This window comes from Manacus candei, unplaced genomic scaffold (assembly GCF_025592945.1).
Source record: "Manacus candei isolate 608988 ecotype Guabito, Panama unplaced genomic scaffold, ASM2559294v1 h1tg000017l, whole genome shotgun sequence".
Classification (NCBI taxonomy): Eukaryota; Metazoa; Chordata; class Aves; order Passeriformes; family Pipridae; genus Manacus; species Manacus candei.
Genome location: NW_026138065.1, coordinates 27,241,982 through 27,266,716, shown reverse-complemented (window position 1 = coordinate 27,266,716; position 24,735 = coordinate 27,241,982). Strand labels below are relative to the sequence as shown.

The following is a 24,735-nucleotide window of genomic DNA, read 5'->3' as shown; positions in this document are numbered from 1 at the left end:
GGTTATTGTTGATGCCACAACTGGCCTGGTTCTGTTCACATCTCTTTCACTTCTAAGATGGATGAAAGGACTATATGAAACTGTTTCCATTTCCTTCCAACTAATTCCATCCCAGGTGTCAACTAATCTAATGCTCACTCACTATGGCCCGGCCAAAGGGCTTTGGTCATCTTTATTCATCTGTTGCCACTAGCCTTTGTATTTATGCTAAGGAATTCACAATGTAATTTCTTTGTCCTTTGCTTGTACTCAATGCACAGCACAGACTCATCTGAGCGTACTGCTCTGAGATGGCACAGCAGTATGAATAAATGGAAACAGTAATAAACTTCTCTGTAGTCTTTACAGAACAGTATCATGGTGGGCTTGCAATGTATTTTGCATGATTTCCATTTGGTGGCATCCTGCCTGGCCATGACACTTGGGTTTCATTTCAGCAATTACCCTAATTGTCCAGGAAAGGAATACACTGTTTACTTGAAAATTCAAAAAATAATATGAACCAGAGAATGCTCTGACTGCTGTTACACTTGAGAAAGACAATCCTAATGCAGTACAGACACTGCTGATGACTGGTACTGCTAGTAACAGAAGCAGCAAGTAGAAGCACATTTATTATAATTTGAGGAGAGCTACATGAAGCCCACATTCTACAAATCAACAATTAAGATGAAGACTACTTGCTACAATATAAACTTATAATGGAGTAATAATTGCCCTAAAGGTTTTGTGATGAGATTAGAAAGGCAGGAATGTTTTGTGACTAAAGGGAAAGAGGACAAATAGGCTTGTCCAAATGAGAGAAATTGCCTGATTTCACTTGGGAGCAGAGGAAGTTGGAGGTGCTCCAAAGGTGAAATTAGAAGAAAACAAAAGATAAACACTGTAAGCATGGAAGACCACTGCAAAACACTCTGTGCAAACATGAGCAGGTCAAACATCTCTTTTCCAACACAGGACAGAAAAGGTTATTTGCATTTCTCAGTTGTAAGTTATATTTTTAGCAAATAGACTTTGTATTGCAATCCAATTAAAAAAAAATTGATATAACTTTATAGTTATATGTAAAATGGAAAACAGTAAGTGTCAGCTTCAGCCTCCTTTACCTACAATGAAAGAACAGCTATAACTTAAATCTAACTCTTCTGTTGGTTGTGAAGAGCCAAGCAATGATGAAGAAACTGAAATCCAAATCAGCAATGTTCCTATCAAACCTCGTTAGGCTCCTCCTTTTTCAAAAGCTTTGATAAATATACCTAGGGACAGACCTTCAGCTGATGCAAACAGTTGAAGCTCCAACAATTATTGGGATGATGCACAATGTGCTTTACAAATTTCACTGGCAGAAACTCCTTACAAGTAATTGCATAGTTACTCACTTCCTTTACTTTGGGAAATAGCTTGTATGCAATAAATACTTCCTTTACTTTGCTGTCTAAACAACTTGGCAATTTCTGTAGACAGGTGAGTCATTTTGCTACTGTTTTGTTACTGATGTGCACAACAAGAGCCTGATGAATGAACACTGTTGCCAAAACTTTATGCTTAATGTTTCTGATCTTACAGCCATTGGTTTCCTTTTGTAATGGTTGCATTAATATATGTTCGTGAACACACTGGTGACTTTCTATAACTCAGTAGCAATGCTGTAATTTCATCCTTTTCATATATATCTTCTTTTTTTTTTTTTTTGGTACTGTATAACCTGATGCTGGATTTACGCAGTTGTTGCCTACAGCTTTAAATGATGTTTCAAAAATCTAGTACATAATTTAGGAATATTCACTGCTGTAGTCTACAAAAAATAATTTACTCTAGGTTGTGACTGACGATTCAACCAAAAGAGCTTAGATCCCAGTATGCCACAACCCATCATCTCACAGAACCAGACAGATTGCCTCTCAATCCTCAAAGGTTTTAGGTATCAAAATAGCTGCTCTGTTCATCTCTATTCAAATCTAATGAAAGATCCACCACGGATGATATTTTTGGAACATGATAAATGTCTCTTACAGAGCTGACTAAATTATGTTTCCTTGTAGATCTGAAAAAACACATTTCCAAACCTCTTATTTTGCTTACAAATTTGCTGATACTCCATCAATCATGTCCCATGAACAATACACTTCAGTCTGGAATTGGACTCAGGATCCAGCTGACTCACTTAATGCTTGCAACCTCCCAGTTATAAAAAACTTCACCAGTTCAGCAGGCAGTCAGTTAAAGAAAGGAGGGGAAAAGATATTCTTAAAACTTCTTTCATGTTATAAAACCTGACTGCAATCTAAGATCTTGCCATCCACGTGTGACTTCTGGATCAATAAGCCATACTAGCAGGGCCTTCAAAGGCTCGATTCGTAAAAGCCCTGTATGCCTCATTTATGGAGGTACTCTGTAAAGCTGCCTCCATGGAGGCACCGTGCACAGTCTGTCCTTTCTCATCCTCACAGGTGGAAGGCATGCCTCAGTGCAGTCCATTAATGATGGCATTTTTGAAAACTCCTAGGGGACTAAGGAGTGTGGTTCCCATTAATTTGTGCTCCTAAGTCACTTGGCAGCTTTTGAAAGTTCCTCTTTTCCCCATATTTTTCACGTCTTCAAAGTAAAAGAATTGCAACACACGGTTTTAATGATCCTGACTGACATTCTGATGTGCAGCCACTGGATGTGAGTTTTCAAATACAACATAAAGGTCTTTAATTTGTTGAAACTGCTTTTCAAAAAACTTTTTTCCCCCTTTACAGATTCTTAAATATTTCAGGGGAAAATCTGGATGTTAGGTTTAGTCAGTTGTCATTTCTGTTTCTGGATTATGGATTTGATTTGGAATTACAAGGTCGAGGCATTTTGGTTTCAGTTGTTCTGTTTAAGTGCATCTACTTCACGGTACCCATCACCAACGTGCCACACCTCTCCCATACTGATTACAGTGCAGAATTGTTAAACAGTGTCCATGGTTTCATGTAGAAATTGTTTTGCTAAGCAAGCTGGCTGCAGTAGACCTGTAGAAACAGTACAGCAGGACAAAGCAAGCTGGGCTTCCTGAGGCAGAAAGTGTGAGGTTTTGGACAAGAAGTGAGAAGAGCTGAACAGGGTCTTAGGGCACAACTGGGGCAGATTTGCAATGAAACCTCGGACACAGAAACCAAGCTGAGCTTGAGCACTTAAGATAAGCCCTGAGCTACAGAAATGCCCTGAGCCAAAATGTAAAGAATTCTTCCCTGTGGTGAAGAAGGAGAAGGAATTATACCTTTTTATCAATCTTACATATAGTGCACTGCTACAGAGCAGTGGTACCTCAGAAACCAGTGTTGGTATGCATGACATTTAGGCAGGCTTTAAAAAAACGAAGGTTCTTGCTGCTGACATTATTTCATTTTCAAGCAAACACAGAATATCTTCTTTCCTTATTGTGTCATCTTCTCCTCATTCTTGCTCCTCATCTTTCAAAACCTATTTTGCTCATCAATGGCTCTGGTGAGATGTGCCACAAAAAGGGACTAGTTTCCACCTGAACATCCCACATATTTATCTTTGCTTTGGAAAATTTTAAATGTTAATTGATTAATTCTTGTGCATTTAATTCAATTTTGACAATTCACTGAATTTCCTTTACTTGGTTTCTTTGCCAGTTCAACAGATTATCCATCTAGTTAGTTCAGTCTGGTTGATTGAGTGGCTATCTGATTAAGTTTGATTGCTCTAGTTAATGAATTGGATTGTAAATGTTTATTCCCATCACTTTCTAACTGGTCAAACTTTTTAATCATTTCCACTATCTAAACCAATTAGTCCTGCCTGACATCCTGTCATTTATTTTCAGCATTACTGGTTTATCACCATCTCTTCTTTCCTCATCTCTCCCTCTCCCTGTTACCCGAAGGGAACCTACAAGAAAGATGGACAGAGACCATTCACAAGAGCATGTAGTGACAGGACAAGGGGAAATGGCTTCAGATTGAAAGAGAATAGGTTCAGATTAGATATTAGGAAGAAATTTTTTACTGTGAGGATGCCGAGACACTGGAACAGGTTGCCCAGAGAAGTTGTGAATGTCCCATCCCTGGAATTTTTCAAGGTCAGGTTGGATGGAGCTCTGAGCAACCTGACGTAGTGGAAGATGTCCCTGCCCATGGCAGGGGGGTTGGAACTAGATGATCTTTAAGGTCCCTTCCAACTCAAGTCATTCAGTGATTCTATGATTCTATTCTTCTGCTCACACAGTCTGACTCTATCCTTTTTGCTTGATCATCTCCCTTTTCTGTTCTGACTTTCTAAGCTTCCCCACTGTCTCTCACTTCATAAAGGATTACCATGGTATTCCTTCACAAACATGAATGGAGTTCAACAGCCAGGTCTTAACTTCAAACCTCAGTACTATTTAAATCAGAAAACCTTTTCCTACGGCTAATAAGGAACTTCCTGGATATAAAACAAAATTCAGAGCAAAACTACCCCAACGTTGTTTTTCCAAAAATCAAGGATCTGCATGCCCTCTGTTACAGGCCAGCAGTCTTTTGAAAAAGTATGGGTTTATTATGGAGAGTAAAGGGAGAGTAGGACTGTCATCCGCTTACACAGTAGAGTCAGATTGCATAAATCTTTGAATCTGGAGTAATACTGGTTTAAAATCATTGGGTTGTCTGTAAATCATCATTGTCCTTCCCATTTCTGAAGTGATAATAACAAATCTTATGATTGTTTTAATAAATCCAAGCAGTTAAAACATCACAAGAACTAAGTGGCAGCAATTAATAGTAATAAAAATAAGTTCAATTTGGGGAAAGCAGATTACAGAGTTCATTTTCTTTCACTGAATCAATGGCTCCCCTGTTGAAATAAGCCTTAATTAAGGGAGAAGGTCAGGATAAAAATCATATACAGCATTAAAAAGATAATGTATTGGCCAATTCTTCAAGGTGTTAAAAAGTACTTAAGACCCACAAGTGCCAACATTTGCACTGTCTCTCAAGCAGTTCCTAGTACCTCTTATGAGCAGGTCCTTCCCTTTGGATTATTAAATCTTTGGATTTTAAAGGCTGAGATTTCTCAATTCTGTTTCTTAACCCAAGTCACCTAACCTTTTATGAATTAGAGTAGATGAACCTGCTTACTCAGGTAATACAGTAACTTTGCCTAAGAAACACGCTCATTTGGAGCTGCTCTGGCAGATTCCAGCCCTTCCACCTTCTCTATGGAAGCATCTATTTTAAAGACCAGTTTTAAGTGCATTATTACACCATCTAAAACATTTCTTTATAGCTCCCTCCTCCATATCGTAAAAACCCAAATATATGGTCAGTTGATTACTAAATAAAACAAAAGAACAATAGGTCCCATTCACAAACAAACTGGCATGACAGACCTGTGAAAACCAAATGCTTTAGATATTCAGGTTTGTTTCCCCCCCCGCTATCTATTTGTTGAGCACACTAATGTTCTAAATAGATTAAATTATTTAACATAACCCTCACTGTCTAAATCTGGCTCTGCAAGAAGTAGGTGTTCACAGTCAGCAACAGAAATGCATAATCATTAATTCATTACTGCAAGAAGCTACTCTGCCACTAATTGAGTTACTGTGCCTTTTCTAGAAGCAATATTAAAACTAAATTTGCTTAATTTTTTTTATTCCTAGCATTACTATAACTTAATTTAAAAAGATGAAAGTGAAAACAAAGATAAGCCCCATAACAAGTTCATTAAATTTATTTTACTTAAATTGGCACAAACCACAAGTGAAATAACTTTCACTTTGGAATGACTTTAAAATGATTTAACTTTACTGCAGCCACCACACTCATCTGTAAAGTAGTTTTTTCTCCAATACAAGATCCCTACAGGATTAAAACACTAGCAGGTTAGAGATAGTTTTTGGCACACAGGCTGAAGTCAGAATAATCAGTCATACCTCATGGGGGAGCAGAGGTGAATGGGTAGGAAGGTGGTTGCCAAAGCACTTGGAAGCAAATATTCTTAAAATAGTAAGGCTTTTCCAAATGCCTACTTAGTGAAATTAGACCCTCAGGAAAACCAGCTCAGTTGAACTGTATAAATAGCACAGGCCACTCCATGGAAAATGCATCCAATCTGCCTGATTTTTTTTTTTAAATGAAGAAACTTAATCCAAACATACTTAATAATTCCCATTGATTTCAATTAACTCTGAACCTTTCCTCTGGCTTGGTAAGCTCTTTAACCATGGCATTAATGCCAAAGGAAATTCTCCAGCTTCCTTTACACAGAAGTTACCTGGATAGGCCAAGTAAATATTATGGTAAATATTGGTCCTAAACCTCAAGTAGAGACAACTACTTTTGAAATTATGACTACTTTTCTTTTTTTAATCCTGTCTATTTTTCAGTTTTATAACAACAACACATTACTGACTGTGCTCATTGTTCTGTTCCTCTGAATTCTGTATGGGGTGGATCTCAAGACCATACAAGATGACATGGTTGATTCCACTGAAGGTGCATATCTTCTTTCCCCTATCCCATAATTGCAACTAAACAAATAATATATAATAAAATATTGTCACAATTCAGTTAGTTGTCTCATAAATTTCTGTAAATATCTTGCAGTTTTACTCAAGTGAAAATTACTTAAATGTTATAAAAAAAATTTTTAAGTTAATTAACTATTAACATCTAAATTAGCTGTGTGTCACGTGGCACTTCAATTTGAAACACATTTAATTTTTTTTACCATGAGAAGAAGCAGCTGTGGGAACAACCTCCCCAGGGATGTGGTAGAGTCCCAATCACCAGAGGTTTTTAAGATGCAGCTGGTCAGGGTTCTAAATAACCTCACCTAGACTTCCTTTCACACAAAAAGTTGGACCAGATTCTCTTTGGAGGTTCCTTCAACCTGGGCTGTTATGTGATTCTATCACACACACTGGTGTAATCTCAGTCTTCTGTTTGGAAGAGGTTAACTCTTCTAGGCAATTTTCCAGTAGGAAGCATCAAGAACTCATTTTGAAAAGGGGCTCACTGGTATTTCATTAAGTTCAGTTAACCACAACATCCTGTCATGAAATTAATTTATAAGACAAACTGCAGAAAGTGAGTATACGTGGGAAAACTGAAATGATACATATTCAGGTTTTGTCTGAATACACAAAACCATCACTTTAGTAATGATTCAGATACAGAAGCAATCGTGTTTGGAGAAAGCCCTTATTGATCTCCTGCAGTTGATTCATAAATCTGTTGCTAGACTATTTATAAAAGGGAATCATGAAAAATTCTGTGTGGCAGTCAGTCGTATTTCTTCACACACGTTGCAAGTCCATATCCTTACTCTTTCCTTGCTATCTCTTCTTTCAGTAAAATCATCTTCTGGCCTTCAAAATTTTTCCTTTCTTGAGAGGTCCTCTGCTTTACATCAAGGATTTTGCCTTTAGTACAACCTTAACTTCAATTTTCAGAAATTTGCCTTATTACAACCATGAGATCATTACAAAACTGACTGCCTACAGCTCTGAAGGTAATGAGTGTATTTCTACGTACTTTCAGTATCTATTGAAAAAAGCTATTGCTGAGTGGACAGAAGCATTAACTTAATCAACAACACACAGTCTCTCCCCTCTCCAAAATAAATGGTTTTTATGTTGCTTACTGAGCTTGAAAACTTGAAAGCTAAGTGCTTCCTCTTGGACAGGCTGAGTGTCTGAAATAACTGCTTTTAACAGCCTTGGAGCATCATTAAACCTTTAACACGTTTCAGAAGCATTTGGTCTCCACGCCCCTTACGTAAAAATTTACTTAGAATTGGTAAATCGAACATTGCTAAGTAAAACAATGTCTTGTCATTTACTTGTACTTACTATTAAGTACTTTAATTAAGACTTTTGAAAATAAGTTAGCAAATTAATTAATTTACAACTGCAATAAAAAATCAGTAAGAAACCCATTAAATATCATAAATAAGTCAATACATTACTTAGGAAATGAACTCTATTTTTATTACTAGAAATTACCATCAACTATAAAATGCCACTGTACCAATTACTTCACATGTAGAAGGAACAAATTCTTAGTTGATGTTATTAAATTAATATATTACTTCTCTGCGATTTGTAAATTTATTTTTTTTGTGCTTTGGCTGCTGCACTTATTTAAATAGTAAGTTGTAAGAAACAAAATTAGGCAATCAATAGCTTAGGTTTTACACACTGACAAACACGATTTGCTTCACATTTAAGTCAGTAATTGAAACTCAATTGGCTGTAGGATGATGGGCAATGCTACCTGTTAGTTGTCCTGAGCCAAAACCTATAGAAGTACAGGCAGTCTTTCTATTGACTGTTGGGGCTTTCTGATCGGATTCTAACTCTATGGTTGAGAAAAACTGTAAGAGCTCTCCCTTTCTAATGGAAATTGGGAAATGTGAAGATATTCAAGCGACAAGTCACTGATTTTCTAATTTGCTGCAATGTTGACTGAAGAAAGGGAAATGTGGGGCACAATTAAGACACTGCAATGACAGACTTATGTTTCCACTCAACTATTTTTAATTAGATGGGATATGAATCTAGAATTTTTAAATCTAGAGTTTTTAAAAATTCAGAATTTGATCAGCATCTGAATCTATTTAAGTTTTTAATTTTAATTCCCCATTCAATCCCTATAGACTGTTATTTTTTCGGTTCAAATGCAATAATTTTTTTCTATGCAAAATCTTTTTTACGATCAAAGAACTCAAAAAAAATGGAATTACCAATGGGCAAAAGCAGATTCCAACCTCAAGCTTCTACCTTCTTCAAGCCTTTGTTGTTCTTCACCCCGAGGGTGGTTGGGCACTGGAATAGGCTCCCCAGAGAAGTGGCCCCAGCACCAATCCTGACAGAGGTCAAGAAGCATTTGGACAACACTTTCAGGTACATGGTGTGACCCTTCAGGTGTCCTGTGCAGGGACAGGAGTTGGACTCAATGTTCCTGAGGAGTCCCTTCCAACCCAGCATTTTCTGTGATTCCATGATTCTATATGTAACCCACATATATGCCTATGGAAATGGGAGCCTAATTTCCTATGATTGTCTGTGCACCTTAATTTATTTTTAAATTGCTTATATGGTCTTCAAAAGGCTTAGAAAAATGAGGCTGAAGGCATGTTACTGTTTCTCAGATGTTTCTTTCCCAAATTCACCCATGTTTTATGTGCTTCAGTGATGTTAAGGTATCCAAGTAGCTAAGCTGCCCAAAGGCTTCTAACAGCTGCAGAAAAATTAGATTTAGATTAATCTTTTCTTATTACTTTCTCTATTTTCTCCAAGCCTAGGGTGCCACCCTCGGCTGCTCATCACCACCTTTTTTTCTTGTAAAAGGACACAGTACCACATCTTCAGCCGTGTGCAAAAGGCTTAGTGGTCTAAACCAACTGAAAAAAAAAGAACAAGTGCTTTTATTTTCCGGTGGTATTATTCATACACCATGTCCTCTAAACAGAGCAGAGGAGTAGCCATTTGCTACAAATCTGTAGACAAAATGGGAGATTTGTTCCTTCTTTTCCTCACAATGTGTCTTAATGGCCTCAGCACCTGACATCCATCATCGGCAGAGCAGTGCTTGGTGTGGATATGAGCTCGCAGTCTGTCACCTACGGTTCCCCTTCAAGTGCTCCCAAGAGAAGGGTTCATGTGCCCATAGTCTGTTGCAATGAATTCCCAAAGCACTGCAGATGTGGACGAGTTCTGTCTGTACACCAGCAGCAGAGCAGGTGTGTTCAGTCTGAACATGCCCTGTGCTTTCAGCACAATGTCAGGCTGTTCCTTTCCGGAGCCTCGAGAGCACCTTTACGTACAAACAGTGCAATAAATCCCTTAATACAACTGGCTTTCGTGGAGAGCAACATAAATGACCAAAATAATGTATGTTCTCCAGCACATTTCCCTGTCCTAGACAGGTTGAGAAGAAGGACAGGCAGTCCAAGTCAGCAGTACTCCAAATAAATAAAATGGACAAAAAGTAATGTGTTAAGAGCTATAAGCAGTAATATTCTTCACTGACATGCCACCTAAAGATTTCAGTATGATTCACAGGGTCCATAAAACTGGTAGAACTAATATGCAGCTGCTTCTGGCATGGAGCACTAAATTTACATACTTGGATTGATAACAGAGCTTGTATTTAAAAAAGTAACCCCCATTAAGGTTGTCCATTATTAAAACTCCACACATTACATTCAGCTATTAGGGGTTACTCAGCAATAACTGCTTTGGAATATTGCCAAAGAAAGCCATACTTTTTAGAATCAAGTTTCCCACAGTTGTTCAAAAAACAATCCTGAAATTCGTAACCATGAAAATAAAAACGATGGCTCGCAAGATGTCTGTCTAGGAAAACCCCTGATCTGTTCCACTTTCTGCTGCAGAAAAGCGAAGTTGTCAGGATAGGCAAGCCAGGATGAATACTCTGTTTCTCCTGAAATTAAATTTTCATAGAAATTCCGTCCAAATGGAAACATATCCCCCCCACCCCTAGCTCTGCCAGACTTTTTCTTAACTTCTCAAAGGAAAATTCTAAGGCTTTCTAAAAAAAAACAAAACAGCAAAACAAAACCCCCAAAGAAACCCAAAACTACCTTGGAAGGGACCCTACTTTATTTTTTATCCTCCTCTCCAAAAAGGCATCAAAAGATTATGAGCCAGAAGCAATCAAATACACTGTTACCTGAACTGCAGTTCTTCATCGCAAAGGAATCCACAGCTGCTACGCTCTTGTTCCCAGCAGCAATATACTCCAGTGAGATCCGAAACGGCTTCTCTAGGTGTCCAACTCTCCTTTGAAGTAACACCCATCTGGTCTCATCATACAGAGAGAGGAAAGAACAAAGGATAAGAGCCGTAAGAGAGGCTACTTTACAAGGACCAAATCCCCAAAGGAGTAGCTCCACATATGGCTACTCACACTGTGCCTCCTACCCCAGTCCTCACTTCCCTCATAGCGCCCCACGGTCAGGGCCTTTCCTTCCCATGGATTTTGCAAAAGCAAGCTTCTAAGCACCAAGATTTCCAGTCAGTTAAGATGTGGAAACCCAGCTAAACAGTAGCTTATTGTTCTGTTCTGTCACACTTCTGTGTACCCAGATTTCTCACAGATGCTTGCCTGTTGTTTAAAAGGCACCTAACTTTCTGTGCAAAGCAAGCTGTGAAATCTGTAGCACACATGCACATCCCCTCTAAGTATCACTCCTGACTCTCACTGGCAATGTCTCTTAGTCACTCAGGCAGTAAGACAGTCTCCAGGGGTGTACAATAGCTGTAATTCTCAGCTGTGCAGTAGTGGCTGAGGTAACATGCTTTGCTTCTAATTCAGGTGGCTGGAAAGTCTACATATGCATGAAGCACTACAATTAAAACATGCCATTTCTCCTCCTCTCACTTCCTGCCTCCGTTTTCCTTCTTCCCTCTCTCCCAAACAACAGAAAGTCCCAGCAAGTAAATCAAGAAACTGGATTAGCAGCTCTGGAGACTAACATCCACACTCAGAGAGTGTTTCCACTTAGTCTGCTTGTTGCCAAGAGTAAATGAGAACAAAAAGCCTATTTGAACTCAATTTATTCTCTGAGATGTTAGAAGCCATCAAGGTCTGGCTGTCTTTCATGTCCACCTTCTCCCCTCTGATCAGCTGGGTCTGCTGCTTTGCTTGAAATAACCTGCGCCAGACACCATAAGAACTATTCCTAGACCCTCCCACCACCTTCTAATTCCACTTCTGTATCCAGCAAGACAAGTCCAACGGTAGACAGTAAAAAATAAAAGTATCGATTTTTTCCCAAGTATACTGGAATTCTGATCTGCAAGGAAAACTTTTAGAAATTAACCACTTATAAGATAACATAGTCTAGTCCATTTTCCCTTTCGTCCTTAGGCACAAGGTTGCCAGTAAAACCACTTGATGTCATTTGTGAAGGGCTGCTTCCCAAGAGACACGTATTACTTCAGCAGCAACATGGATCCTATCACCTGTTTCACTCCAGTTTATTCAGTGCCTGCTCACTGACCATAAACATGAACACAGACAAGAGATTCTGTAAAGTCACTCAGTCACTACTAATCCACTTTTTCACATTTCTATTCTGTTACAGGAAAAACACAGCAGCAAGGAAAAAGGATCTCCCTGTAGCATACTCTAAGTGGTCAGCTGGAGTCAAACAAGCCAACAGGAGTCTAACAAAGCCCATTAGGAAACACTCTTTACAGCTCCAGCCGCAACTTTCAAAAGATGAGAACAAAAACTTATTATGTTTCCTTAAGTTGTTTATAAACACCATTATTAAGCATTTTTGAGGAAGACTGTAACTATTTCTGGTTGTCAGAAATTTTTCATTGCTTTTACACGACCTCCCACATTTTTTGTTACTCCTACAAAAATATTTCTCATCAAGAAGTCCCATCACCCCTCAGTGTATGTGTTTATGCTTGTCCATGGTCTGTGAACACGAACAAGTTTTTCTTGGGGAAGGGAACTCACTGGAACTGATGTTCTGAGCAAAAGAAACTACACAGTTTATCTGGCATCCACAACAAGAATCTTCTGCTCCAAAAGTACGACAAAATTTGGATGTTACAAACTTAAGAGGCACTTCTGAAAGGAAACCAAACAATGTGTGTATGATGTTTGCACCAACCAACCATCCTTGTGTCTGCTACAAGCATGGATCAGTCCCAATACAAGCCCTATGCTGTGACCAGTTAGGAGGCTTTTCTTTGTTCCAGAGGCAGACACACTGTTTATCTTGTCACGGACACGTTGTCATTCATTATGCTCCAATGAACTGGACAAAATTCCCAGCAGGCAAGGAAGCTGCCAACAGGTATGTTAAGGACCCAGAGAAAACTTCTGAGCAAGGGCTGCATAAGGACTCTGCTTGACAGCTACAGCAGTTCAACTTGCAACTCAGAAAAGCAAATGCTGCTTTTTAATGATTTACTAGATGTCTTTGTCCCTCCTTTTCCAGCAAGAAGAGTGGAAATAGAGTGCTAAATTTCCTTTTTTGTTTACAGTAATTTTCATTTCCACATCTCATCTTCCAACTTCTGTGCTTGAGGCTCTCACTTGAGGATGTTGGCATCCTCACTCTTTTTCTTTCTATCCCACTCCCCCAAGAGATAAATCTGCTTTTGCTGAAATTAAATAGAATAAAGCATTGAGAGTATTTTAAATGCCTAGCTTCTCTGCGTGTTACTTCTTTTGATGTCATCTCAAGTTAGGTATATTATAAGGATTAGAGGATACAAATTTCCCTACAAATAGAATCAAAACCCACCCTAGATTAATTTTGATTAGGAAACATAAAAGCATCTGTATGTCATGAAAATTGTTTTTCTCAGCTTCAGAAGACTGATGGATTTTAATTCCAAGAACGCAATGGCTCTCAACAATGATTTCCATTTCTGTGCTATCACTAACCCTCTGGATAAATGTGCCAGGAGTTTTAGGAATTGCTTTTCTGAGTTACTGGTGCAATAACTTTAGTCTGAGATTCTCAGGCCTCTCATAGTTTACCACAGAAACTTTATTAACTCCCAGAGCTGTTGCCAAGCAGGTATTTTATATCACCGCAATGCAAGACTGAAAAAGGCAGACTCACTCAAGCCCAGATTCATTACAAAATATATTCATACATCGTGGTACAAATTCCTACAATAAGTTGCCTGAGATTCAAAGATTCATGTGAAAAGAAATACCAAGTATCGGCCTCCTTCTTCAGAGACATGAAAATAAATGAGCTAAAGATGACATTAACTGGCGGATTTATCAGGAATACTAAAAATAGCTACTGGGTCAGCAGAGGCACCTGTGGCAAATTCAGATGGGAATTGATTCTGCCATCATTCTGTGGCAGAATAGGGACTGATCTCCAGACCTTTCTCTACAACACACTGTATTTCACAAACCCATACTCATTTGCAGATCCTGTACTACAGGCTGCCTGGCAGCGGCAAGATCCACTTCAGCATAACCAATATGTATTAGATGTTAATTAGTAGTAGCTTTATTAAATTTCTATCAGTGGCCTACATGTTAAGAATCTAATTTTAGAAAGCATTTTAGCAAGGTAACAGAAAAGTCAGTCATCTTTAGGGATAGATGGGGGAACAGCACGCCTGGAACCTCTTCATACTAAAATCATGCTTAACTGATGATAAACTGATGCAAGTACAGACTGTAAGTGGACAGTGAGGTGAACTGTGCAGAGAAAACTGGCTGAACTGCCAGGCTCAGAGGATTATCATCAGTGGTACAAAGTCCAGCCAGAGGTCAATCACTAGGGGTACACCTCTAGGCCTATAATGTTTTCTGTCTTCATTAATGACCTGGAAAATGGGACCAACTGCACCGTCAACAAGCTTCTAGCAAGACTGGGAGAGGCAATTAATACACAGGACAGTTGGGGTGCCACTGAGAGGGGCCTTGACAGGCTGGAAATTTGGGCCAACAGGAACCTCATGAAATTCAACAAAAGGAAATGCAAAGTGCTGTCTCTGGGGAGGGAACAACCTCATGCACCAGCGCAGGCTGGAAAGTGGCTTTGCAGAAGTGGTTCCTGGTGTATAAAATGTTGAGCATAAGTTAGCAGTGTGTCCCAGTGACAAGAAAGGCCAATAGCTTCCTGAGCTGCACTGGGAACTGCAGATCAAAGGGGTGATCTCTGTTCAGCACTGGAGAGACATCTGGAGCACTGGATCCACTGCTGGACTTCCCAGCACAACACAAACATGACTTACTGAAGTGAGTCCAGCAAACAGCCAGAGAGATGATTAAGGGACCAGAGCATCTGACCCAAGAGGAGGTTGAGAAAATTGGGATTGCTTAGCCTGGAGAAGAGAAGGCTCAGGAAGGACCTTGTCAATGTTTATATGTTCTGGGAGTATGGACAGAAGACAGAATCGGACAGCAGTAGCCAACGAAAGCAAGCACAAAGCACATTTGCTTGAATTGAAAACCAAGAAATTGCATTTAAACACAAGGGAATACTTGCTTACTCTAAGGGTGACTGAACACTGGAATAGGTTGCCCAGAAATCTTATGGAGACTCTATCTCCAGACATTCAAAATGTGACTGGCTTTGGCTCTGGATAACTTGCTCTAGCTCACCCTGCATTGAGTAGGGAAGTTGGACTGCTCAATCTCAGAGGTTCCTTCCAACCTCAACCATTCTGCAATTTGTGAAATTTAGGTCCCAAAAGCAAATTGCAGCAGATAACAGATTGCTCCTGTTATCCTCTGCATAACCTCCAAGAACTCTAGAGGGGGATGAATCAGACCAGTAAGCTGACAACTGCAAGGACAAAGGCATCAGTTACTGTACACATCACTATCATCTCTGCACAGCCTTCAACACCACAGCCTATTTTTACCACAACATTGGCCATAATAGCCATGATGATCTCTCTGGATACTGCCTCAAGCAATAAAAAATACTGCAGTTTAACATTTTAAACTTCATGCTGTAAAGCAATGCACTGTATTATTTTGTTTAGGCACTGCCCAGCGTCTTGATATAGTGAGCTAGATTCACCCAACAGGTCTTTCACTGAAGCTACAGTAAGAAAGAAGCTGGCTGAGATATCTAGAATCTGCAATATACATCAATTTAGGCAGAAACTAACAACACTGCGGTCTTAAATGACAGCGTAACCAAAAATCCTAGACCCAAATATTTGCAGACTTTAAAGAAGATGTATTATCTAGAAAGAATTTGTTGCTTAAGGAAAGCCTGGGCAACACCCGGTGTTCCTCTTACAAGGCTCTTCTCCAAAACAGGAAATGCTGCTGACAGAACCCGAACACAGATTTACACAGGAGTAATTTACACAGGGGCTGAATTTTCAAATGACTTTCTGTATATTCATCCACACTCCTTAACCTAAAGGTATGCTAGAAACAACCTTTGCCCTCACTCAGCCCTGCAATGGTGAGGTGTTAGATCCCAAACAAGCCAAAGAACTACTCCGTAACCTAAACTTTCTTAAGTCTCCCATCCATGACTCAGTTTACCAGATGCCAGGTACCAGGTTTCAGAAGCCATAATCCAGTTTTTATGGAAACTCAATTTCTGAGATATAGTTATAGTTTAAACACTCTTCAGTTGTTCATGCAGCATGTAGCTTCAGCAGGAACACTTTCCAGATTAATTCTAATCAATACACTAATGCTTTAGATGCCATTTTGCATGCTCCTCTGGCTAATGCCAGCATTGATTAATTGCAAGTGCAAGTCAGGATGATCTCTTAGAGGCAGTGAATTAAAAAAAAAGTGCTGGAACTCTCAAGTAAAGTCTCAAGTCAGAACACTTGCATACTGCATTTGTCTGTCTTCATGGATAAATGATTTTGAATCCAATTAACACACACATACTCTTTCATCCTGCTAGAGAGAGGTTTCAAAACACTTCATTGCAGCAAGCTTTGGGACTTTGGTTTTGACATCCCATGTACAGCAACCATCTTTGTGACCATTCCCCAGACATCCAACTAATTCTGGAAGGTAGAATTAATTTCTGTGCAACCAGCCAGCCTGACACCTGTGTTGCCACCTGTGTCACCATCTATGTCTTTAGTACAGTGCACTATGCCTTCACCCCAAGGCATAAGTTAAGTTTCACCCAGAACACTGTCCCAGCTCTGACAGAGCCACTGCTTTCACACATTTAGAGAAAATTTGAAAGCAAAAGTCTTCATCACACAAAGAAAAATATGGAAAGAATTAGTAAAAAAAAACCCCAAAACCAAAACACTAAACCAAAGAACAAACCCTTAAATCCTATTGCCTTATGTATAGTAAAGGAGGGCTAAATGCACTTAAGCTGTGGTGTGGGAAATGAAGAGCTGCATGGCCCCTCCTGGGTCATGATTCAGCTTGTGTGCTCCCAGCAATTATTAATAGAGGGTTGAGGGAAGAGAAGAACTTCGAACTATCTCCTCTCCTTAAGAAGAAAGCTCTCTGAATTCAAACTGTATTTTGCTCTCTCATCTCCACTCCACAGAAAAAAAATGATGGAATTTAACAGACTCCTCATAGCTAAGTTGAGTAACAGTGTGATTTTATTTCTTCTGGTCCAGGTTCTCATCTAAAATACTCCTATTGCTAACAAGACTTACCATGGTATGCCTGTGAGGAAAATGAATGTATCTTGGCCAGGACTTAATTTTATCTCTTTGGTAAAATGTTCAACAAACTTTTGGGAATTACAAAATTAAATAGTAATAATAGCAGCTGCATCAGAGTATTTCACATCAAAATCCGCCTGTGGCAGTGAAAAAACTAATTTTGAGAATGAAAGCTTTTTAAGAGCAGAATTAAAAATTAACAGTAGAAGTCCAAAAGAGAATTTTTCCCCTTTACTAGATGAATTGGTGAAAGAATATAACATTGTCCATCCTGCATGCCTTTGCATAATTGTGCAGGAGTTTATAATGGGTTTTAATTTTGCCTCCATACTGCTCCAGACTTTTCTTTGCTTCAGCAATTAATGGACACTGTACAAAGGCACAACCAGACTAGACCTTTTCAAGATGCAGCCAGCATAAAATTAAAATAGTTTTCAAGAAGATGTCAATAAAATTTTAAGAGACAGAAGGATTAAAAATAAAATCACCTATAGGAGTCTGTGTAAACACTTTTCTTTTTAGCTCAGACAATACAATATGTTGTCTTGTAATTCCCTTTAATTATCAATTTCAGTTTACTGAACTTAAAATTACTTAAATGACATCAGGGCCTGAATTTGAAGCATGATAATATGGTGTTGAAAAACGGCAACAAATAAAGTTACTGTACAATAATGCAAGAGATGAATTAGTATTATAGGAGAAAATTCTTGATGCGCAACACAAAGTTTGCAACGTTAATTCTTCTGCTCACAGATAATTCTACCTTATAAGAGAAAGAGAAATGGTATACCTTTTCCTCTATTGATTTAATGCCAGTTGTCTTTCTACCCTTTTCAATGGCCTTTTGCATAAGCAAGACGTAACAGTTAGTGACAGGTTAAACACAGTTAAGACCTTTATTAGTGTCATTGGATCAGACCTTTAACATCCCTGTGAGTGGTTCCAAGAATACTTCCCCGCCCTTTCCTCAAAATGCCTTTAGAAGATGCATTCACAAAAGTTTTGCCATTAAAAAAAAATTGTAATGATTTTCTCTCCTGTTACTCTTTCCATGCTTTTAAGATAAAACTAATAACACTGCCACCTCCTCCCATGAAAATGCTCTGGTTGTGCTAGGTTTGACTGATGAGTCAGGCACTGTGTAATGACCTTGCCTAGAATAGGAGACCAACAAGATTTTGACTCCAAGCTGCAATGATACCCCCTCACATGTGCTGGGGAGAAAGCTAAATCTATCTTCCTCCTAGGATTGTAATGCTGGGTTCTTTTGTACAGCTACTCTACTGAGAACTGTACAACTGGGGAGATATTGCAATATGGCAGGAACTGCTTTAGTTTCAGTACAGTGAACACAAGTAGCCCATAAAGGATATTTTTATGTTATACTTATTCCTGGATAACAATGCAAGTTTGCAATTAAGCCACTACAGTTTTCTTGGTAGTAAACTCTTCTCCTGTATTTAGAGCATGCTACATAACCACAACACAACTACTCTACGCAGGAAAAATTATTAAAATGGCAGAAGATGAAACCTACAGAGAAGAAAAATCTTTCCCCATTAAATTACACAAAGTTAAAATGTTTTCTTTTAAATCCCTTTCCTGAGGTTCCCTAAAAAAAAAAAAAAAAAAAAAAAAAAAATCACTGTTACAAAGATTTTGCCTTACTAACTTGTTTAAAGAAAATTCCCTGCTCTGAAAATTTGAAGACTTACATTTGAGCACTGTGAAGAAATGAAAGAGGGAACTGACTGAAGAACCACACCCTCACAATTAAATCTAATTCTTGTGATTACAAATGAGAAACTTTGAATGGAGTTTAACACAGATTCAGCCCTGGAACAAAGAGCACAGGAACTGCAGTGCGATTCAAAGTCAGACAATAAATTTATGCTGTATGGTGGAGGGCAAACATCTTTCCAACAGAGTAATCTGACATCACTCCACTGGAACGTAACCCACCAACTAAATGGCATGGTTATTTTATTTCAGTTTTTCTTTTTAAAAAGTCTGTGGAATGAGTAATTCAGCTACTTACACGATGATTTTCATTACTGACAGTTCCAAAATGTAAACTTAATGCTACATACATGCTAAAAAAATCATCTAATCAAAAACTCTGTTGGCCAAGAGTGGTTGAGACATGAGAAAGCATTGTTGGTTTTTTGAATGACAGAACAAATTACTTTAATTAGCCACTTCATCATATCCAATAAACAGTTCTGATTTTTTTTTTGTGGGAGCTCCCTGCAGACATGACATAACTAATCACTCCAGTAAGAGGCTACTGCAATGGCAAATACAGTAAAGCTCAACAACTTGCCCAGAGGAATATGTTCATCTGGCACTGAACTTTCCTTTCTGTTCTCCAGCTAAACCATGCACAGTGGAACTTTCTTCTGCCTCTTGAGAAGTACATAGTTGGAGGCACTCCTGGGATGCTATAATTAGCAATCATATCCAAGATGTGGCATAAAAAAACTGATGTGAAAAGAACAGCTCAGCATACTTTTCTGATGCACAATGGCTCTTTAGTGTCACCTCCTCTTGTAGTCCTCTCCCTATTTGCATATGAACTTGATTACACTTACTTAATGAAACTAACACTGCCAAAAATTGAGATTTCGCTGTATGAAACCAAGTTGCAATAACTGTTGGCAGCATGTAAGCCAAGGCAATCCCAGGAACACTGAGCATTCATGCAAACCATTATATCTTTAGATGATTACAGAGACCTCCCAGCACCTTAGCAGAGAAATCAAACACCTGATTTTTTGGGTGGGTGAAAAGGACACACAGCAAGGTTATATGACTCATTTAGTCAGTAGCTAGATGGCAGAACTAGGATCAGAGATAAAAATTTCTGATTCTTATCCCTATGTCCTAATCCACTGAATCATGCTGCTTCTGATGAGGGTAATTAAATTTAATGCTTCAGGGAGTAACTTAATTGTCTTTGAGGATCAGAAGGAAATTCCATCCTTTCAACCCAATGTACAACACTGCTTAGGTGTGCCAAAGAGTAGTTTTCATTTTTTATTTAAATATTGAAAGTAAAACATAATCTAATCCTAATTGCAGCCAAATACAGTCAAGGCTTCAGAAAATCTTTTCAAAGGGAAGGGTAGTGGCAACATATTCTGAAATAACTGAGTTCTCAACAGCTGTGTCTGGGAGACCAATTAAACCAGGATTTTTACCTCTGCACTCAGTGATGCCTCTTCATGGCACAGCTAAAGGGAAGTATAAGCATTGTGTCTGCTCACCACATACATAGTAGAATTAAAGCCATGAAAGATTTTAGGTTCAAAGTTAGATTCAAAGAGTGGATGAGAGGGAAGATTTCACTTGGGAGAACAGCTGTGCTTAACACTGTATTCTTTAGGAATATGTTGTAGTTATCTAGGAGCTTTAATAACCTAGATTTCCAAATAAGATATCAATCTATCCAAAGAAAGATTAAAGACTAGATGAAGGACTGTTTGAATCATTAGGCTCAGAAGGATTTAGTGAACGTCTACTCCAGGCATTCCAGCCCACTACAAAACAGTCTCTAACCTCTTCCAAGAGGCTCTGAAAACCCATTTCATTGGGTCAAATCCCATAAAAAGTTGTCTGGTTAGGAAAAAAAAAAAAAAAAAAAGCATGACTGGGTATCAGAGATTCCCAGAAGTAAAAAAGGCTGGCAGAAAATCCTCAGCAAATGCCACCTTTCCCATAACTTAAACTGTTTGCTGTCTTTGCCTGCAACACAGAGGTAGGTGTATGAATGCAACATGCACAGGGTGTGCCATATGAGATGCAAAATAGGTAAGTAAATAAAAATAAAACATGGTGCAAAATAAATATAAGTGAAATGCTTCTCATAAAACTGTACAATACAGGGGATATCTATGCACAAACAATGTGAGGTGTTACATGAATGGAAACTTCAGGGGTGAAGATGAAAGATGTATTTACTGATGAACAACTTCCTCTTTCAATTTACTTTGCTTCCTTCAAAAAGAGCTTTGAAAGAAGTGATTCATTAAAAGGATGTGAATGCGGAAAGATGAGGCTTGGAATGCAGAAAGGTTTTGTCCAATACTGCTTATGTAGCAGGTATTGTAGGAGTTACCCTATTGCAGAAGAGAGGCCTTTGAACTGTATTTCGAATGGAGAAGGAAGTTAAAATAAAAAGGAGAGTGACTAAAACAATCACTTGGTCAGTATGCTCAAAGAAAAGGAACCTGGGAGGTCAGTGTCCACTCTTCAGAGCAAATGACACATCAGAAGGCAGACAGATCACACCACTTAGCAACTGAAATGTCAACTTTAAAGAAAGAGAAATGCCATGAAAGTGAGGTTTGCACAGCTTTCAACATGGCAGCAGTCACAGCAATGGCAACAGAGCTGATTACAATGTCCACACTACCTTACCACATTTGGAATATATGCAAGAATAACATCTGCTATGTAGGTCCAAACAGAAGAAATGCTGCCTACAGTCAAGTCTAGTTTTTCCACACATGTTGAGACTGTTTCTTTCCTACTGATCTAAATCCCCCTCATTTAGTATAGGATATTTCTGAGAGAGAATTGCTGAACATCCAGGAGGGAAGTCAAGAGTAATTGACTGCATCTGCCACTGCCTGGAGATACAAGTTTAAGCCACTGTCTGGTTTTTCAGCTTCCCAGAATTTGGAGTAAAGAGATGTTTTATTTAGCTCAGCATACATTTGCCTGTTAGTCTCAATATTTGGCGCACACAAACCTCCTTTGAGCACAAATAAGAAAAGCCTTGACAAGAAACATGCACAGAAGACAGACTCCACAAGATGCTCTAGTATAATATACTGGTTCCTCAAAATCAAATAAAAGGGGTCCTAAACCAAGAAGATCATTTCCTTGGTTTAATAATGCCAATGAAATTGAAGGTGTTTTGGAACAGTGATTTTAAAACAGCATGAAAACATGATGACTGTCTTTAGTGTTTACTGGTAAAGAGAATACCTAAGCCTTTTTGTGCATTCCCAAAATCGCAGTCCTGCCAATGCTCTTCATCTCAGAATCACAGTAATTTTTGAATTTGAAAACCAAAAAAACCACCTACATCAGTAACTGCAATTCAATAACATTTTCTGGGATAGCTCCTGCCTTTAGACACCCTTCTGAGAAGCAGATCACGCACTGCAGCATCCTGGAAAGCTCGGAAACATGAGTTCAGCCTCACTTGCAAGCTCACTTGTATTGGGCAAAGAAAACTATTCCACGATTCCCTCATAGGGCAAAAATGGGGGAAAAGGTCATTGCCATGATATTTCAGCGTGACTTTAGAAACATTGTGGCATTTCTATGAACTTCAGTACAAAAAGTTATAGTTGGTGCCTGAGGATATTGTAAGGCTTGATTAAGTCAACAATGTGAAAAAGGCCAAATAAATCCAGGCACTATTTCTATGGTCTGACTTAAACACTATTTTGAATATAATATGTAAATCAAACTCTGAACAAAGATGAGTTTTCCTGTATGAACCTGCAACAATCTTTGAGCAGTTGAGACAGCGAAGGCGGCAGGCAAAAAATCCATATGCAAAGGTACATATTGTCAGGTCACCTAGAGGCAGCATAAACTGGGTAGCAACACCAAGACTGCATTTCCTGACATTAATCATCTGTTTCAATGTCACATCAAGAGGATTTTTCAATGTACTATTTTCTATAACCATTTCCTTGCTGTTCCTCCTTTCCTGAGCAGAATACAACCATAATCCAAGTGCTGCAGGCTGACAGGAAAGACAGTAAAATTTCCAGCCCTTTCTTTCTTGCCTCAATGCTTTACTACATGGGTTGCCTGAGTATTTACTTCAAGTAGGATTTTGCCTTTTTCATCAAAATTTAGATTTATTGACTCTCAAAGTCTCACAATGACCTCTAATTTTCCCTAACAAACATAACCACAAAGCTCTCAGGCTCCATATCTGCCAAGAACAATCAATACTGTTGAATAAAAACCAGTCATGGACCACAGCAGCCCTTGCCTCTGCCTAGCTCAAAGGTTTTATGCAGTTTCAGCTTGTTCTTGGGTTCAAATCCAAATGTTCCCGTGCAATCCTTTTTGCATGGGTAAATTGCCCCAGGATAAATTGAACTCTGGTCACAGGGAGGTTAAAGCTTCCTGGGTCCATAGGATGTGATAAGCAGTGGGGCTGGAAGGAAGATGCCATTATGTTAAAGCTCCATCAGAGCTGTCAAGCGATTGCGCTTTAGTCTCTAACTCCATCCCTGCCACAGCCTTACTAAATATATATCCATGTTAACCACTGTGAGCCTCAAAGCAGCTCTGCCATTAGCCCACACCAGGATGACTCCACTGATTAAGTGCATTTATCTCACACGACAGCAAAACTCTTTTCCCGACAGTAATTCAGAAATGGGATGAATACAAGGATAAGGAAAAACAATGGGTAAAAAAAAGTGTATAGAGAAAGGTTATGGGTATACTTGAGCTTCTGTTGGCTGCATGAAGTTTTCAAACTTCATCGAGGACTTCAACAGCAATTTAGCCTGTTCACTGCTGTCCCAGGGCAAGAGAGAAAGGAAGGACTGCAGCACAACCACTGGCCTGGGGCCTTCCTGAATTAGTGCGGAGCCATCCCGATGCTCTGCTCATTTACAGCACAATTCCAAGAGGCACTTCCCTGTATGAGCTAATTTAAAAACCAGTTCAGAATGTAAAAATAATGACCTTTTGGCCTAGTAATATTTTACATTAACTTGAAGTTTAAGTTACTGTGAATAATAGAGAATTAGGACGTCTAATCTTGTAGGTGAATTTAGTCCAAAGAGCATCATGGCCTCAGAGCAGCGTTTCCATCACCCCCTCCCTTTTTCTTCTTTGAAAACTGAGACAGCACACTAAAAGCCGTGGCAAATCTCTTCACTCCTATCTGACAAGTGGCTGTGTTTGAGATTCACATCTACAGAAAAGGCCCAGACCATGCCACAGATCCATCAACATTTTTGAAGGTGAATGAATAAAGTACTTAGAGAGCAGAGCAGCTGTTTCAATTATAGCATTAGCAGCCCAAGCCCTAAGCACTCAGTGCTCCTGGAAGCCCAAGGGTGGGTAGGGAACAGAGCCATCTCTATGGATTATAATTAAAAGACCAAGGCCAATTGCACATTCAGAGCAAACAGGCAACAAATGCTTTGGTTGCAGTTGGTCATTTTCTCTTTCAGCCTTCCAGATTTTTGTTTTTGCTTTGCAAAACCTCTTTCAGAGTATGCCAAGTACAAACAACAATGCCATCCTGCTGTTTATGTTTTTCAATTCCTTCTTCATGGAAATAAAAGGAAAAGAAAAAAAAAGGATTCAGGCATCTTCTCCTCCCCCCTTCTACTTTCACAGGGACAAGTTTATATCCTGAGGCTCTTATTGGCTGCAAAATGTTCATTTCTCAGCAGGTAATGTCCCATGTAAATCATTGCTCCATTGCAATAAAAGAAATGGTGAATCTATGTATTATATTTCACGCCTGCTGATGCAAACCACGTAAATTCAAGAATTTGCCTTATAACTTTTGTTAGGTAGACATCTAAGTTCTCAGACAGCAATGATCATACAGAAAA

The 24,735-nt window shown here is 38.9% G+C and overlaps 1 protein-coding gene across 1 annotated transcript in view; it reads right to left on the bottom strand.

The window, feature by feature from the left end:
• The window catches only part of ALK (ALK receptor tyrosine kinase), a 302,985-nt gene that overhangs the window by 89,283 nt on the left and 188,967 nt on the right, over positions 1-24,735 (bottom strand). Inside the window, 1 exon segment of the mRNA XM_051783577.1 lies at positions 10,677-10,804. Within this exon segment, the coding sequence (XP_051639537.1) occupies positions 10,677-10,804 (128 nt within the window).